Here is a 19,704-nt window from a genome sequence, read left to right on the forward strand (position 1 = left end):
TTGTTTTTAGAACTTAACCATTCTAGGTTGTCAGGCTTGTTGCATATAATTTTTTGAAGTAGTCTCTTATAATTCCTTGCATTTCTGTGGTGTTAGACACTTAATCAACTGAGCCATGTAGACACCCCATAATTTTCTTACTTTTAATTATGGCCTTTTCTTTTCCATTTAGAGAATTCCCTTTAACAATTCTCACAAGGCTAGCTTAGTGGTGATGAACTCCTTTAACATTTATGTGTCTGGGAAACTTTATTTCTCCTGAATTCTGAATTTCTGAATGATAATCTTGCTGGCTAGAGTATTCCTAGTTGTAGGTTTTTCCTTTCATCACTTTGAATAGATAATGCTTCTCTCTTTTGGCTTAAAAAATTTCTGTTAAAAAATCAGCTGATAGATTTATGGGATTTCTCTGATATGTAACCATTTTCATTTCTCTTGCTGCTTTTAAAATTGTCTTTAATCTCTGATATTTTAATTATTATATGTCATTGTGTGGACTTCTTAGAATTCATCTTGTTTGGGATTCTAGAATTACTGAAGCTGGATGTCTGTTTCCTTCCCTGTAGCTGGGGAAGTTTTCAGCTATTATTTCTTCAAATAAGTTTTCTGCCCCCTTTTCTCTCTCTTCTCCTTTGGGGACCCTTATAATACAAATGTTTGTTCACTTGATATTGTCCAAGAGCTTCTTTAACCTATCCTCATTTTTAAAAGAAATAATTTTTTTTGGGGTGCCTGGGTGGCTTAGTTGTTAAGTGTCTGCCTTGGGCTTAGGTCATGATCCCAGAGTCCTGGGATTGAGCCCCACATCGGGCTCGCTGCTCGGCGGGAAGCCTGCTTCTCCCTCTCCCACTCCCCCTGCTTTGTTTCCTCTCTCACTGTGTCTCTCTTTGTCAAATAAATAAATAAAATGTTTAAAAAAAGTTATTTTTTCTTATTGCTATTTATGTTGGGTTCTTCCCATGACCCTATCTTCTAGATTACTGATCCATTCTTCTACATCCTCTAATCTACTGTTGATTCCCCCAAGTTTTTACAAAATGTGAAGTTAAAAAATGAAAATTTAAAGGACATAAAAGGCATACCACTATCTAGTGTACAGAACAATGCCCTCACTTCCTTTTTAAGGACTTGAGGCTGAAATAGATTCTTTAATAGAAGAAATAAAAAGGTGGAATATATATATATAATATATAATGTAATTAGAACACAAAATATATAAAAGCCCTAAAGCAAATAATCCATAGTTTATAAAAATAAAAATTATAAATAGAAAAAATAACTATACTTCCAATAGATTTCATATAAAAGAATAACTTGTTGATTCTTTAGATGGGAAAAAATTGCCTTGTCTAATAGATGACATCTCTAATCAGACTATGAAGAGGCATATACTTCAACTTACAGCTCCAGGTAAAGTTGAAAGGGTAAAGGAGAGATAAGATAATTATTTCATTTAATTGAGATTGAGTGGCATAATGTAGGGTGATAATATCTACAGAGATAAAGTTTCTTTGCTTTCTTAAGACAAGAGAGGCTTCTTTTTTCCGTTTTTGTCTTCACCCTTTAGCATGTCTTTTCCTCTTGTGAATTCAGAGGTCACTGGGCAGGTAGGAGTGAAGAGATAAAGAGATTCAAGTATTAACAGATTAAAAGTGTAACAGTGGCCAGTGTTAACAATGAGCTTTGACAGTTTCCTTTTTCTTGGTTCTCTGCCCCACAGCTCTCAGCTCCTGACTGAGTAATGATTTACTTGCAGAGTTAGCTGCGCTGGATTATAGAGCAGCTAGAGAGAAGCTTTGGTACCAAAAGTTCTTAGGGCAATGTAATTGACTAGCTCCACAGCCACTACTTTCCTGTTCGTTGGATTCTGACCTTTCACTACTTTTAAAGAGTGAGAATCATGGAAATTCTTGGTAGCTTGTAGTCTAATTAGGCCTTAGGTCTATGATTCTGATCTAACACAATGATTACCTCACTGAGAAGAACTACCAGTATTACAGGTAGCAGGAGGAAGGACCCAGGTAAGGCAAAGTGTCAGAACCATTGAAAATGTTATATAGTTCACTCTTTAGATGAACAATAAATGGAGCAACAGACACCAGTGGAACTTGAAGATTTGCTTTATGGAGGGAAATGTTATACTCTTAAATAGAAAATTAATACCATAGAAGTCAGATTCTAAAAAGAATTTAAGGTGGTTTTACTCACAGATTACTTGAAAATTATGTTTATTTAAATAGTTGCAAGTGTCAAAGCCTTGTCTTACAGTGAATACAAGTAATTGTTGTTAAATTTTTGGAAAGTGAACAGAGATGTACATACCATTAATTGAAAGTACTTTCTGTCCATCTTTAAATTACAACATTTAATTGGAAAATTATAGTTATTCAGTATTCTTAATGCTCTGAGTGAGAATTTATATATTCTAGATTGGAGATTGGAGACTAAATTAATAGTAATTGTTTTTATTTTTAGGAATTGGAGTTTTCTTTTTATATTTTTGTTATAATGAAATATCCATGACAGATGTTAGGAAATATAGGACTTTGTTGTTTGGTACCTTTATTTATATAACCACTTTATTTATTTATTTATTTATTTATTGACCTCTAAAATCATTGCTGATTCTTTTTCTCTACCAACCCATCAGAATTTCTAGGTATTCGTATTTGAGAACAGCACATTTCTTGTCTCAGCATGTCAGTGTAACAAATATGATTTGTTAATATGGAATCATCAATTCACTTTATATGGTCTACTGAATAGTTATAAATTAGTAATAGATTCAGTCATTTCTGAACCATGAAATTTTAAATCAATGATTTTGAGGGGTGGATTGGATCTCACTGTTAGTTCTTTACTTAACATCTACTGAAATGGGATTACTACCACATCAAAGAATTTAAAATAGGGGTTCCTTTAGTTTGAACCTGAAGTTTTCATTTTTGTCTTTTGTGGTCCACTGAGGAAGACAGTATGTTTGTAAGATTTTAGGGAGGCAAACTAGTATCTTAGAAGTATATAATCTTTGTTTACCCAGACACCAAAAGAAAGAAAGATAAATTGGAGTTCATCAAAATTAAAAACTTACATGTGTCAGAGGACACTATTAAAGTGAAAAGACATCCCACATATTGGAAGAAAATCTTTGCAAATCTTATAACTGATAACAGTCTAGTATCCAGAATACATATAGAATTCTTACAACCTAACAAAAAAGATAACTTAACTGAAAAATAGATAAGTGACTGGAGTAGGCATTTCTTCAAAGGAAAAATATGTATAGATGATGAATAAGTATATGAAAAGGTGTTCAATGTCACTAGTAATTTTGAAAATGCAAGTTAAAACCGCAAAGAGATACCAGTTTATAATTTCTAGAATGGCTACATTTAAAATACAAGCAGAGGAGAGTCCGTCAGTTGAGCATCGGAGTCTTGGTTTCTACTCAGGTCATGATCTCAGAGTTATGAGATTCTGCTCTGCGTCAAGCTCTGTGCTAAGGTGGGAATCTGCTTTAGATTCTCTCTGCCCATACCCCCGCTCTTTCTCTCTCTCAAATAAATCTTTAAAAAATAAAGTTAAATTAAAAGGAAACAACATAAGTGTTGGGGAGGATGTGAGGAAATTGGACCCTCAAACTTAGTGGGTGGGAATGTTGGATGGTGTAGCTGCTATAGAAAGCAGTAGGGCAGTTCTTCAAAATGTTAAACTTAAGAGATACCATACTGCCCAAAGATTCTATTACCAGATATATACCCAAGAGAATTGAAAACATATGTTATATAAAAACTTGTACACAAGGACTCATAACAGCATTATTCTTAGTAGCCAAAAAGTAGAAACAACCCAAATTGTTCACCAGCTGATCAATGGATAAATTTAATGTGGTATATCCATACAAGGGAATATTATTCAGCCATAAAAAGGAAATAATACATACTATAACATGGATAAACCTTGAAAATATTGCTCTAGTTTAAGTGAAACAAGATACAAAAAGGCACATATTGTATGATTCCTTTTATATGGCATATCCAGAATAGACAAAAATATATAAGTAGATTCATGATTGCCAGGGCCTGGGGGACTGGGAAATGACTGCCAATTCGTATATGATGGGGTGATGATAATGGTCTGGCATTAAAGAGTAGTAATGGTTATACGACCTTGTGAATATATTCAAAACTTAAAAGCAAAAGGAAACAAACCCCCTAGTTTTAGATTTCTATGCTACTTTTTACCAGTGGTATGACTTACCTACCTCTTAGGTTCATCATGAAGATTGAGCTGAAAGAACATAGGTATAAGCAAATACAGACTTCTAAAACAGAACTACTTTATAGAATCTCTTTTTAAATTCTAAGTAAAATGAAGCAAAGCTGTTTTTGAAAAAGAGCAAAAATGTTCAGCAACAGCAGCAAACAAAGGCCCAATAATGTAATTCTGAAATAGTGCAAAATGCACTAAGACTTCTAAGACAGTCTCTACCCTTGGAAGCTATTAGTAATTTACAGAATTTTGAGAATTCTTACTAATAACCCCAAGTCTGGAAAGAAGGAAATTAAATGACTGTTCTTTATCTTCTCATTCTTTTGTGCAAGAAAAAAAAATAAATGAAACAAAAAGTAAAAAAAAAAAAAAGTACTATTTCTATTAGATACAAACTGAATCAAGGAACACAGGGAAACCTCCCATGTGAGTGGGGTACGACACCCCCCAACTAGGTAGATTTAACAAAATGTGAGAATTAAAAACCTGGATGTACCAAGGAATTACAAGAGGTTCTTACTAATCTTACTAGGAGAGGCAGGTGTTCTAAAGAGATAACAGCATATCCAGTCACATGAAAATGATAACATTTGTATAAAAGTGAGTTAGTTGGCTTTATTTCAGCAATATCAGTTTTGAGTTGAACATTAAAATAATTTAAAGGGGGGTGCCTGGGTGGCTCAGTGGGTTAAGCCACTGCCTTCGGCTCAGGTCATGATCTCAGGGTCCTGGGATCGAGTCCCGCATCGGGCTCTCTGCTCAGCAGGGAGCCTGCTTCCCTCCCTCTCTCTCTCTGTCTGCCTCTCTGTCTACTTGTGATCTCTCTCTGTCAAATAAATAAATAAAATTTTTAAAAAATAATAATTTAAAGGGGAAAAAAATCACATGATTATCTCAATAGAGATACCACCAAAACCAAGTAATCTTAGATGTAAATAAGAGAGTTAGAAAGTCACCCATATTAAATAAAAGAGCAAATAAAAGATCTAGACAGAGTTGCAATATTAAAAATAAAAGCATAACTATGTAAACATACTATAGGAAACTAATGAATTAACAAAAAAAAAAAAAGAAGAAGAAGAAGAAAGAAATAGCATGCAGAAGATGAAGACTCATAACCTAAAAGAGAGAAGGAAAGATCTCATATGTACTTTAAGTGGTAGACTTTAATGAAAAAACAAGAGCAAAGATAAGAGCAGGAAAGAGTTCAAAGACAGCCTGCCTCTCAGCTTACTTGTGATCTCTGTCTGTTTAATCTAATTTAATTAGATTAAATATAAATTGCAGATTTCAGGAAACCTATTGAGGACTAAACCAATTCTAGAACAAATTCTAGAACAAATTAAAAAATTAGAAATAAAGAACATAACATGGCTAACATATGAATTATATAATAAGAAAATAGGAAAACTATAGATAGATTAAGTAGATATTAAAAAAGAGTAAAGTTGGAAAAGTAACTAATAGATATGGGGCTAAAATTCCTCTAGCATAATAATAATTAGTGCCCCCCAAATAGAGCACTCAACAAAGAGCAGAAAATGTATTCAAAAATGAGATAAAAGAAAATTTAGCTGAAATAACGAATTGAATGTAGAGATTGGGGCACCTGGGTGGCTCAGTGGGTTAAAGCCTCTGCCTTTGGTTCAGGTCGTGATCCTAGGGTCCTGGGATAGAGCCCCATGTCAGGCTCTCTGCTTGGTGGGGAGCCTGATTCCTCTTTCTCTCTGCCTGCCTCTCAGCTTACTTGTGATCTCTGTCTGTCAAATAAATAAATAAAATCTTTTAAAAAAAATCTTTAAAAAAAAATTGAATGTAGAGATAGAAAAAGTAGATAGCAAGCAAGATGGAAAAAAGTAGAGTAAGATGTGATACCGTATTATCTTAAACATTCAAAGTTCAATCAGTGCTATCTAAAATTGAGAAAAGACATACATTTTCCAACTTAATGTTTTCCTTGATTTCTTTTAGACTTAGAGGATTCTTTCCAAAAACTTATCTTATGGTAAAGAAATATTTAATATATTCGGTAGTTTAATTAATTTCTTATTGCCTTTATTACATTATAAAAAAGTTAAAATTTAATGCTTTTATGTAAAAATGTATCCCATCTTTGTAAAGTTATTACTACTGCTCTATATTCACAGAGGGAGAAGTAGGTAGGAGGTATTAAGCTATATGTCTAGAATGATATGATGTTAACTTATTAGTAATGATGGTTTCTGGCTGGTGGCACTTGAGATATGTATCAGTCAGGATCTACTCAGGAGATAGAAACCATACCAGTTACTTTTAATAGAAAATTTAATATAAGGTATTGTTAACAGACATTAAACTCAAGTGGCAAAATAGGATATTAAAGTTTTCAGAGAGGTGTTGACTGTGGGAAGCAGCTACCATTCCTAAGGCCATAGGAAAGAAGTTGTACTTATTAGAGTATATAAATTCACAGGAGGGGCCCTGTGGAATTTAAACTCAGATCTCTGAGAAGGAGGTCCTGCTTATTCTAGTATTAAAGCCTCTGGACTCTGAGGGTGAGCCCCACGGGCCTGGGACTCAAATGCCTGGTGCTATTGTCTCTGAGGAGGGCACAAAAAGGCTGTTTGGCATAATAAATGAGGTAAAAAAAAACAATGTTATTTTGTTCTAGATGGCTAGCCAGAACAGGGAATACCTTTCCAATTATTAGAAGTATTTTTCTGTGTCTTTCAATATAGAACTTTTGTAAGTTTTTATTTATACTGATATTGTGTATTTTAAAAAATTTATTGCTAGTTAGTTTAGTTTTGTTCCTATAAGTGAAAACTTTTCTTCTATACTATCTTATGACTGGTTTTAGTTTGTGTATAAAAAGCACTCTTATGTTTTTTTTTTTTAAAGATTTTATTTATTTATTTGACAGAGAGAAATCACAAGTAGATGGAGAGGCAGGCAGAGAGAGAGAGAGAAGGAAGCAGGCTCCCTGCTGAGCAGAGTGCCCGATGCGGGCCTCGATCCCAGGACCCTGAGATCATGACCTGAGCCGAAGGCAGCGGCTTAACCCACTGAGCCACCCAGGCGCCCAGCACTCTTATGTTTAAATATTGATTTAACATCCAGAATCCTTACTGAATTTTGTTAGTTTTTTCACTTTGTTGTTTATAAGCTTCTCTAAATAGCTCTTCGTTGTTTATAAGCTTCTCTAAATAGCTCTTAGAGAAATCGGCTTCACTTTTTGTTAGGTGGGAGTCTTTGTCCAACACACTTATTTCTCTTTATTGCCAAGTACCATTTTTTTTCCTGAACTATTATTGTAAAAGACTAGTCTCCCTGCTTCTACCCCTGTCCCATCACCAATTCATTCTCAACACAGTTGCTAATATAATATTTTAAAAACTTAAATCATATCACTTTCCTGCTCATAACCCTTAAGTGATCATTCACTGTTCTTCAGATAAAATTCAGATTCCTTAGTATAACCTACAAGGCTTTGTGTCTTAGTCTGCTTGGGCTTTAAGAACAAAGTATTGTAGACTGGGTGGCTTAAACAACAGAAATTTATTTTCCCGGTTTGGAGGCTAGGAAGTCCAAGGATAAGGTGCTAGCCAATTCACTTCCTGGTGAGTGCTCTCTTTCTGGTGTGCAGATGCTCACCTTGCCCGTGTCCTCACATGGCCTTTCCTGTGTTTGTACTCCAGAGGGAGGATGGAGAACATACTCTTCTTTCTCCTAAGGCCACTAATCACATCAAAATGGCCTGACCCTCATGACCGGAGGTAATCTTCGTTACCTCCCATGGGCCCTACACCCAAATACCAGCATACTGTGGGGTAGGTCTTCAAAATAAGAATTTTGGGGGGACACATTCAGTCCACACTGCTCTAAATGATCTGATCCCTGCCTATCTCTTTAACCTCTTCTAGTGGCATTCTCCAGAGTCCCTTCAGACACTGGCCTCTTTTAAATTTCTCAAACACATCGTGCTTCTTTCTTTCTTTCTTTCTTTCTTTCTTTCTTTCTTTCTTTCTTTCTTTCTTTCTTTCTTTCTTTTTTTTAAGATTTTATTTATTTATTTGACAGATCACAAGCAAGCAGAGAGGCAGGCAGAGAGAGAGAAAGGAGGAAGCAGGCTTCCCACTGAGCAGGGAGCCCAATGCCAGGCTCAATCCCAGGCTCGATCCCAGGATCCTAAGATCATGACCTGAGCTGAAGGCAGAGGCTTTAACCCACTGAGCCACCCAGGTGCCCCACATCGGGCTTCTTTTTACTTAAGAATCTTTACACGTGCTGTTCTCTGCTGTTTAAATGAGAGATTTTTTTGTCCTGTAAGTCTCAGTTTATTTTTTAATTTTATTTTTATTTTTATCTTTTTTTTTTTAAGATTTTGTTTATTTATTTGACAGAGAGAGATCACAGTAGACAGAGAGGCAGGCAGAGAGAGGGAGAGAGGGAAGCAGGCTCCTTAACCCACTGAGCCACCCAGGTGCCCCTTATTTTTATCTTTTAAGTCTCAGCTTAAATACCCCCTTTCTCAGAATCCACATACGTGAGCATGTCTCTTCTAATTGTCAACTCACTGAATCTATTACAAATGTGTATCTACATATGTATACATACTTTTATTCTTCTGTCTACTTTTTTAATGATCATAATCCTCCATAATTGTTTTCCAGCAGAAAAAAATTCTGTTGATATTTTCAGATCATGTCAACTCCATACTTTTTGGTTTTTATTTTGGTAAAATATATATAAAATAAAACTTTCCATTTAAACCATTTTTAAGCATACAAATCAGTGACATTAATTTCATTCACAGTGTTGTATATTGATAAACTTTTTTTAGCCTCTTTACTTCACAGTCAAGCTTTTGCTTTTGCTTCATCGTATACTGTTGAGAAAGTAATACTCACGTACATTGTTGTACTTTGACAATACCTTTAAGAATTTAAAGGTATAAAATTTAATGCCATAATTCAAGTTCCAGGAATGATTTGTACATGTATTTAAGACACCTATACATAGATTTTCATTGCAGACAACAAAGGTTTGTTCCCATCAGTAGGGAAGGAGCTAGTTTAATGAATTATGGTATAATTATACCACGAAATGCTACTCAGTTATGAGGTGATGGAGCAGTTCTGTAGGTAATTACATGGAATGATTTCCAAGAAGAAAGCAAAGTGTAGAGAGCATTGTTGTATAGTATGCATGCTATGGTTTGTGTACTCCCCGCAAAAGATATTACGCTGGAATTTTGCTAGATTATCTTTTGAAAGATAGAGCAAAAACTGGTGGTTGCCTCAAGGATAAGAAACCAGATGACTAAAGATTCAAGGGTAGGATGGATACTTTCTCACTGAAAGAATAATAAAAGTTACTGTGGGAGTAGAGATGAATGTTTCTGGCTGAAACTATGGGGAAGACTGTTTGAAAAACAAAAATTTTTTTTTTTTAAAGCTTGGTATTTTATCTGATAAAAATAGAACATATATTGACAGCTAGTTATGATAGATACTGCTGTGAGAGATGTAAAATGATTTTAGTTACAAGTGGAAATGTTATTATTATTATTTTTTTTAAGGTGGTGATAGTGGACTGGATGGGTTAGGAGGACCAGGTGTACAACTGGGAAGCCCTGACAAGAAAAAACGCAAGACAAATACACAGGTAAATTAACATTTTCTTTAATAATGGTTTTTGTTCATTGATAAGATCAATCTGATGAGGTAAATTTAAATTTGGTCATGGGTTTGTTTCCTATCCTTTTCATAACCTAACTGTGAATTCTACAGTGATTTTTTTTTTTTAATTCTGCAACTAGTGGCTGATGTTGGCCTATAGGTCTAAAGTGAGTATTGCAAGAAAGAAGTGTAGGCAGACAAATGAAAATGCTTGTTCTTAAATCTAACTTAAAAACCATAGGTAACTGTAGTTCTACTAAAAGATTGTAAAATCTGGGGATACAGGTTTAACTTGAAGTAGTGTTCAGCTGTTAACAGTAATTCAGTAGTACATACGTGTCATTAAGCAATTGTGGTGGAAGAATCTTTTGTGTATAACCTGTGCTTAGATAACCATTATAAGAATAGGCTTCTGTGCTTTTATCCCTTATAAATTTGAAGCACTCTTTCTATTTTAAGGACTACGAGAAAGAAAGATGTGTATTCAGATTATTTCCATTTTGGCCACCATCTGTTAAACTTCCAGCGTGACTAAAACTGGAAGTTTATTTTTCCATTCTGAGGCCAAGAGCATAGTGCTTGGGGAATACTTTAATAGCTACTCCCTGAAGTTAAGCTAACAAAAAAACTTAGATCCTGTTTATTGTTACTTAATTTTATGGTTTAAGTGAAAGGTTCCAGAATTACAGTTAAGCATATTAAATGAAAGTTACATAATGAAGCTTCTTTTGAAGCTTAAATACATTTGGAATTTGAAGTAACAATGAGTTTGAGCTCAGAAAAGCATACCTCCTTTCCTTTCTTAAAGAAAGAAGTCTACACATTTTAATCATTAAATATAAATATGAAAACTATTTGGAATTGAAAGGTCAAATGAATTAGATTTTCATAAACAAAGCAAGAGAAATTTGATTAAAGCTAGGTTGTTACATGTTGAGATAACAGTTTTAATAACTTCTTTGATCGAAACATGTCCTTTACTCTACATTCTCATTTCAGGGGCCTTCTTTTCCTCCATTGTCTGAGTATGCTCCACCACCGAATCCAAACTCTGACCATCTAGTGGCTGCTAATCCATTTGATGACAACTATAATACTATTTCCTATAAACCACTACCTTCATCAAATCCATATCTTGGCCCTGGTTATCCTGGCTTTGGAGGCTATAGCACATTCAGAATGCCACCTCACGTACCTCCAAGAATGTCTTCCCCATACTGTGGTCCTTACTCACTCAGGAATCAGCCACACCCATTTCCTCAGAATCCTTTGGGCATGGGTTTTAATCGACCTCATGCTTTTAACTTTGGGCCACATGATAATTCAAGCTTTGGAAACCCATCCTATAATAATGCACTAAGTCAGAATGTTAATATGCCTAATCAACATTTTCGACAGAATCCTGCTGAAAACTTTAATCAGATTCCTCCACAGAATGCTAACCAAGTTTCTAACCCTGACTTGTCATCTAACTTTGTCCCTGGAAATAATGCAAATTTTACTTCCCCATTAGAATCTAATCATTCTTTTATTCCTCCCCCAAACACTTTCAGTCAAGCAAAAGCACCACCCCAAAAACAAGACTTTAGTCAAGGAGCAACCAAAAATACTAATCAAAATTCCTCTGCTCATCCACCTCACTTAAATATGGATGACACAGTGAATCAGAGTAATATCGAATTAAAAAATGTTAATCGAAATAATGCAGTAAATCAAGAGAATAGCCGTTCGAGTACCACAGAAGCAACAAATAACAGCCATGCAAATGGGACACAGAATAAGCCGCGACAACCCAGAGGTGCCCCAGATACCTGCACCACTGAAAAAAGCAATAAATCCTCTCTTCACCCAAGCCGTCATGGCCATTCTTCTTCTGACCCAGTGTATCCTTGTGGAATTTGTACAAATGAAGTGAATGATGATCAGGATGCCATCTTGTGTGAAGCCTCTTGTCAGAAATGGTTTCATCGGATCTGCACTGGAATGACTGAAACCGCGTATGGCCTCCTAACTGCAGAGGCCTCAGCAGTATGGGGCTGTGACACCTGTATGGCTGACAAGGATGTCCAGTTGATGCGCACTCGAGAGACTTTTGGTCCACCTGCAGTGGGCAGTGATGCTTAATCACCGGCATTAACTAAAGGGTCCCCTCCCCCTGTGTCTTACAGAGGTTCAGTGACACAGGGTTTTAATGTTTTACATTATTTTTTTAAATGCACACACAAAAAGATTATTTACCTTAGTTTTTGTTAATATTCTACTTCATTACCAGTGCAAATTTTATATTGTCCTTGTTTGCTATCTTAAATGAGAATAATGTATATGGGGGTGCTTTAGAAAGTACTATACTAATAAATGTTAGTTGTTGTTGTTGTTGTTGTTAATCATAAACATAAAAAAGCCTCTTGAAGCTTCAAAATAATATATAGCAAATGTAGGCAAGTTTTGACTTTAGAAAGTTAGAATCATTGAAAAATGTACATTGCAGAGCTGAACTTTGGTAATATTACATTAAATGGTTCAAAAAATTTTTCAAGGATCTACTTGACATGTTTTCAGGAAAAGATATGTGTAGCTATAACATGGAAGAAAGCATACATTTTAATGGATGTTTAAAAAAAAAATAGAGTATGTTACCAGATTTCTTCCCACTCGGGTCTTTGAAGTTAGTGACTTTCCTATTTTCAAGTCAGTCTTTTCAAGATGTCTGTTTATACAGATATGAAACAGAAGTTAGCATATAGTAGATGCTTTGTAAGTATTTGTTCATTAAGTTGTGGATTGTACCACATGAAATTGCTAATATGAGATCAGTTGAAAAAGGACTGTAGTTAGTAGAGTTGAAGTGAAATATGTTTCTAGTTGTGCTGTTTAGAATTACAATAGTATTATGCTCTTCATTCAGTTTCCTTCAATTATTGAGTTGTTTTGTTATTGTTTTCCAGAGAAATAAATAACATAGTGTCTTCGGAAGAATTGTGAATACTTCTTTTAACACGATTTGAAGCCAGGACATACTGCACATGACATAGGTGGAAACATCAAGTTGGCCTTTAGAAAGCTCAGCTGGTGAGACCTGCTCAGTGGTGGTTTGAAAAATCTTGTTCTGGGGATTTGGATTCAAAGACAAGCCTCGGGGGAGATCAGAATCCATTTTGAGCAAAGACCAATTAAGAGCCAGGGTGAAGCTAACTTACAAACAACAATTTCAAGGCCTTGAAGTAGATAGGAGTTTCTGTTGTGACTGGGGAAAGTGTAACGATGGACTCAAGAACATCCTCCTGGGCGATGATCAAGAACAGAGACAGAGGTGTACTCGCTGAGACTTAAAACAGTGACCTGTGACCAAAAAACCACACAAAAAAACAAACAAAATACACCACAAGATACTGTTTGAGGATTGATAGCAATTCATACAATGGTTGGATGTTGGTGAAGCTCCCAAACTTGCACCATCATTATCGTTGTGACCAAAAAAGTTCTGAAGGCCGTGTAGGGATCTGCAAAAGAATAATTAATTACTACTGTTTAAACCCTAGTAAAGCAGCAGCAGCAGCAGCAGCAGCAGCAGCAGCAGCAGCAGCAGTAGCAGTGTCTCGCCAAGAAATTAAAATTGTGCATGAAACTCTTGATTAAAAAACCATTCTTTGGTTAATAAACATGACCCTACACTTTTACATGACAGCACTTGACCTCGCATGCCACAAGCCACTAAAGCAAAATTAACTGAATTGGGATTTTAAATTTTGTCATATCCATTATAGTCATCAGACCTTTATCCAGCAAACTACCATCTTTTTCATCATTTGAAGCTTTTTTTTTAATAAACAACATGTTCTCCAATTAAGAAACAGTAATTGGAGGGATATGAACAGTTTATATAGTTGAAGACATGACAAATTTTATAAAAATGAAATACTTAATATCCTACTAGAAGAAAACTATTAATGCTCATGATGCATATTTTGATTAAATAAAATTTATTTTTTTAAATAGTGTTTTAATTTTGACCTACAAAAACAGCAATTTCATATGGTACAATTTAGTAGAAGGTTTTCTCCATTTACCTGTGACTAGTTAGAGGTGAGTACAAAATATTTTCAATAGAGCTGTAAATTATATATCTTTACAATTTTAGGAAATGAAATGATATAAACTCTTATACTAGGTACTCCTTTGTGTGAAAACTTTACCAATTGAAGCAGGTGAAAATGCAGTATTTTTGGCTGACTCTGAATTTTGATGTATTTAGAAGCATTTTTGAAGATTCCATGTTGCTTACTTTATATTTGAAGTACACGATTTTCTAAATGTTTAAGGACCTACTTATGTTGTTCTTGAAATCTTGAAATCCTAGTGAGTGCTGGTTTTGAAGACACTTCCAGTGTCTTCAGGAGTTAACATTCTCCATGGTAGTACTTGAGTTGTACTTACTGTTAGAATTGATTATGCATTTTCTTAAGCCATCTGTTGCTTACAGTTTCAATAGTTGTTTTGTGAAAGTGAAGTAACCTCTCCCAAGCTAGTCTAAAGGTACTTGATTTGTAATGTGGTTCTTTTCCATTTCCAAATAGCCATTTTTGAAAACTTACAAGTGAATTTTTATTCAAGTATTTAGATCTTCTGAGCACCTTATTTAAGTAAGTCTGTAAATATTCAGAGAAAAACCCGTGGTTGACTGACCGTGAGTCACAGGTAAACTATAACCATAGTTTGTGAATGTTTTCATGTATTCAAATTACTTTTCTTAACTAGTTCCACATTTGTCTGTATATGATTACTAAGTCAAAAGTTAGATGTTTTTTGATAGGAAAAGTGATAAAGTGTAAGAATGTCCAATTTGACCCCAAAAGGCTATTATACAAATTGATATGGCTTTGTTAGGACAAGTGATGAGCTACCCTAAACATTTTCAGATATTCAGTAATGAAAAGAATTGTACTTAGGTAGAATAATCTTCCAGTAGCATTGTACCATTTTTTATATAATCCTTTTCCTTCACTGAAGGCCTCATCTCACATGCGCACATACACCCAGAGAGATAAACATACCCAACTGAGCAGGAAAACATGGTTTCTCCCATATTCTCAAGTTTTGTCTAAGTTCAACCTGGCTAACTCTCAGCAGCTAGGCTTTCTCGTGACAGCTAGATTACTGATAGTTTTAAAGCATCTATTCCTTTCCCAGAACTTGCTTTATTCATTTTACTAGAGAATTCCTAGTCTACTTACTTGTTGAACTACTGGACTCACTAATGCCGAAGTAGCTTAGCTTGTAAAAAGAAAAATTATTCTTCAGATAGAGTGCTTAGAATTAGTTTTGTGATTGGTGTTTTCCTTTGGTGCGAAATACTTTTAGAGTACTGCTATTAGTATTCTTGTTACCCAAATTAGAAGATTATGTACATAAAGCAAGATTTTCTTCTAGTGGGGCTTACTCTTCCTGGATTAACACAATATAAAGAAATCTGATTTTTTTTAAGCCTTCCAGCTCTGCCTACTGGTAGGAAAAAACCTCAGTAGTGTGGGTCACCATGAATTCTGCTGACTTTAGTCATCCAAATAAGTATCAGGGGTCTTCATCTAGAATTCTTTCAAACTTGTTTGTCTTGAACATATTAAAAGTGCTAGTACTTATTGTCCAGCGTATACTATAGTAATTGTATTTAATAGTAAAAAAAAAAAAATGTAAGTAATAATTTTTTTAAGGGAGCGCTAAAGAATTTTTGGATTTTTTTTTTTTTTTACAGTGTATAGAGGTTTCATATGCATGAACATTCGTGCTATTTTGATTTTTTTTTAATTAAAAAGTTCAATTAAGAGCATCCAGGCTCCCAAATGTCATTTGTAAATAGTGGTTTGGAACATTATATAAAATGATTAGATTGTTAAGAAAGCTGATAAAGGCTTATTTCAACCATAATGTAGTTAACCACTAGTATCATGCTGAGCACTCAGTTTTCTTTAGGGAACCAATCAATGTAGGAGGTAGAAAGAAACAGGGGTCTTTCCTTTTTCCTGGTGGGATTCAGGAAAGCTAGGTTTCTTGGTGTTAGTGTTTCCTAGTTGTCCTCTTACCATCCTAAACCCTCCAGTGGAATACTATATAAGCCAACTTGCCTTTTCCCTTGCTGGATGCTCTGTGCTTCAAAATTTCATCTTTTCTCCATTCAGAATTCCCATTTTTCCCCCTGTGGTTATGGCTGGCTAGATTTTAAGAGAAAAATGTTTTCCACCAAGATGTGAATAGTGAAGAAAGTGGGATTAAACATTTTTAAAGACTGCTTATTAGTTCAGAATGAATTTTTATCTAATAGGATTTCAGACAATATGACCACATCTCAGGCACTGTGGGAAGCAGTATTTTTTATTGAATTGGTGGATGCCTCTTGAGAGTACTTACCAATTTCCTTTAGATTGTTGGGACTTTTTACAGTTTTTTCCCTCAACTTATGAACTCAGAGGTTTTTTCTCATTTCAAAATTAGTAGCTTCCCCTTTCTCCCTATTCTGTTTATCCAATAGAAGAGTATAGAAGTCACATCTGCATTTTTCTAACTCTTGGTACAGAGATGGAAGTTTAGAGGTACTCCTGGAGTAGGGAGACAAGGGCTGGCATTAACAACTCCCTTGACATACAGTCTAGGGGAAATGAGCAGTGGCTATCTTTAAGCCAGATGTGAGTTCATCAGAGGCTGCCTGTATTTCTTTGACAATTTTTAATGAAACCCAATGGATAAGCTTCATCTTGATCATAGTTTGTCAAAATACATTACTTGCAATTATATTAAAACTTATTCTAAAGACTTGTACTTTTCTTGTTCTGTAGGTGACATAGATGATGTTGCTTGTTAGTTAAAATATCTTTTATAAAAGAAAGTCCTGCTTCTTATCATGATGTATGTGACTTAAATGACTGTTTCATATTAAAACTATTTCTTCCTTATGTACTGTTTACATATACCTCTTTTTGGGATATTAGTTCAGTACTTTTATACAAATCTGAGTGTGTTCCACATTGGTGACATGTATTTTTGCAGTAATTTTTCGTTTTGTTCTTAGAGCATGTCTAAAGTAACACATGCACTAGTGCTGTGGTCTGTGGCAAAATTACTGTAATTCAAATTGGAAAATAAAATGTTTCCAGACTTTGTCCAACATTTATTCCTATGGCGAAGGAAATTACTATGTAATACTAATTATTTCTTGTGCTGGTATGTTTAAGCTACTCTATGAAGTATGTGAAACATCAATATTTATGGATTAGTAGATGGCCTGATGTTTTGAAATGGGAGAGAGGGTAAAATTTGGTGTTAGCAATTCATAACACTAATAATACAATAAATACTTCTTAAAATTTTGATTTTCCTTTCACAGTTACAACTTATCAAGGAATTAATATCTTAATTGTGAATATTAGGATTTTTCTTAGTCTTTACTATTAAAATTATATACTAGACCTTGAACCTAGTCTGATCTCTTCCAACCAAAAAAGATACTATTCATTTCACCTTAACCAAAATAAGTAGAAATACTAATCTTCATTTGTTAAAAAGCAAGTATGATACCATACAAGTCCTATGATTTACTTAGAATTTGTAACCATTGATACAAGGACTTGAGTGGTGGTTGCTTTGTATTATCTGATGAAAGGTTTATTAATAAAAGTCATAATCAAGATAGTTTAAAAAATGTTTAATCTTAGGAAAATATTAAGCTTTATAGAGCATTTATTTGAGAATACTATTTTAAAAGCATTCTCTTGTCTTTAAAACAAATACCCAAAAGGTAATACTTGGCCAATGCAAATTGTATATTTGAAATTGTATACTTGAAAGCAAAAAAAAAGAATGCTTATGAGTGCTTAAACTGCATATCTTTTTAAAGTATTCAAATTTTTAGACTTTTATCAATTCAAACTACCCTGAATAAGGTTTTACTATATTAGTGATATATATTACAAGATAAATGTTTACCTATTTATGTTAATGATATCTCTATACAGCATCGTTTTTGGCATGGATGTTGTGGTGTATTTTGTACATTTAATTATCAGCTATTAATAAGATTGACATAGCCATAAATCTGATTCAGTTCTCGATATTTTAAAAAATGCCATATACCATACTATGGCACAATTCCATTATATTTGATTTGAATGCACAGTGTTTACATGGGTCTATTTTGGGGTTAAAAATTTAGAATTACATATTAGGGATTCATCTTTTTCCCTGGCATCTTCACATATAATCACTGAGAAATGAGTCTCTTTCTATTTAAGTTATAGAGGTTTAAAGAAGTATTAGTATTAAATGATTCATGAATTGCTTTGTGGAAAAATTTAAAGTATGAAATGATGAGGTTACCCCAAAATTGTTTATTTTCTTTGTATGGTTTTGTACAGGTTACAGTTTTCAGAGAAATAAAATTGGCTTGGTCACTAATTGAATATAGTGGATAATAGATAGTTTGTCTAAGGGCTTCCAAGTGTTAAACCAAAAATTCTCAATTCTGAATTACTTTTTAATAATTACTATTAATAGTGGTAAGCCAATTTTTTCTTTTTCTTTTAAGATCTTTAATTCTTATAGTTTCCTCCTTTTGATCCCTTTCTTTCTTCCTCAGACATCATGGTAGAATTTAAGAGAAGTTTAACTTATCTTCCGCATTTTAGTTTTTTATTCTCAGATAAGTAGTAAGACGAGTAGAGGTTCTCTTGTCAAAACAGTCCATGTTATTGTTGGCCATTCTTTCCAAGGTTCATACTAAATGTCATTTGTGCATTGTATAAAGAATGTTATTTATCAGTATTTAGACCTACTATTAGTAGAAATTATGTATGGCAGGCTTTCTTGAACAATATGTATTGTAAGTTTGTTCCTATAGTGTTATGCCTCAGATTCTTTTAAATAAAGCTAGTTTTTAAAGAGAAAAATAACTTTTTTTAAAGTGCTTGATTTTCAACAGGACAATCTTAGGTTATAGGTATGACAGTCTCGGCTTTGGGCAGGAAATGTTCCAGGAAACATTTACCAGAGCAATAGCCTACAATTTTCCAGGAATTTAGTTTTATACTGAGGACCAAGCTATTACTTTTGGACAGGCCTAGTTATATGCATTCTTTCCCCCCGCCCCATGAAGTTTATACATAACACTGAGTCCTGAGTTTCTCTTTAAAAATCTGAGCATAACCTGTCTCTGTCTTGATTTTAACAGATTAGGACTTCAGTTCTGTTAACAGAAAATTAATTGGAGAGGAGTTCTACAACCTCAGCAGCTTAACAATCTCTGAAACGGAGACACCACTGTAGCAATATTAAGATCAGATCATGTTTACAAAAGACCTCCAAAATTTGTTGGAAAAAATCATTAACTGTCTAGAATCTTACATGGAAAGATGCATGTGAATGTGTTGTTGCAACTTGGCATAAGAGGTAACAAAAATAGCAATAAGATAAAATTACATCAAGATAAAATTTGAATGCATGAAAGTTCTACTTAAATATATGGAAGGGGATGCCTGGGTGGTTCAGTCATTTAAGTGTCCAACTCAGGCTCAGCTCAGGTCTTTTTGTTTGGGTTGTTTTTTGTTTTTGCTTTTAAGTAGGTTCCATGCCCAGTGTGGAGCCCAAGGCAGGGCCTATTTCATGACCCCAAGATCATGACCTGAGCTGAGATTAGGAGTTCGATGCTTAACTGGCTGAATCATCTAGGTACCCCTCAGCTCAGGTCTTGATCTAAGGGTTGTGATAGAACGTTCTAGCCCCATGTTAG

The 19,704-nt window shown here is 34.4% G+C and overlaps 1 protein-coding gene across 1 annotated transcript in view; it reads left to right on the plus strand.

The window, feature by feature from the left end:
• The window catches only part of PYGO1 (pygopus family PHD finger 1), a 29,917-nt gene extending 11,052 nt beyond the window's left edge, over positions 1–18,865 (plus strand). The window contains exons 2-3 of the mRNA XM_082733840.1: positions 9,833–9,918; positions 10,932–18,865. Coding sequence (XP_082589966.1) covers positions 9,833–9,918; positions 10,932–12,056 — 1,211 coding nt within the window. The 3' untranslated portion in view covers positions 12,057–18,865. The remainder of the gene's footprint in view (positions 1–9,832; positions 9,919–10,931) is intronic.
• Positions 18,866–19,704: the final 839 nt, after the last annotated feature.

The sequence above is a fragment of the Mustela nivalis genome (assembly GCF_964662115.1).
Source record: "Mustela nivalis genome assembly, chromosome: 6".
NCBI lineage: Eukaryota > Metazoa > Chordata > Mammalia > Carnivora > Mustelidae > Mustela > Mustela nivalis.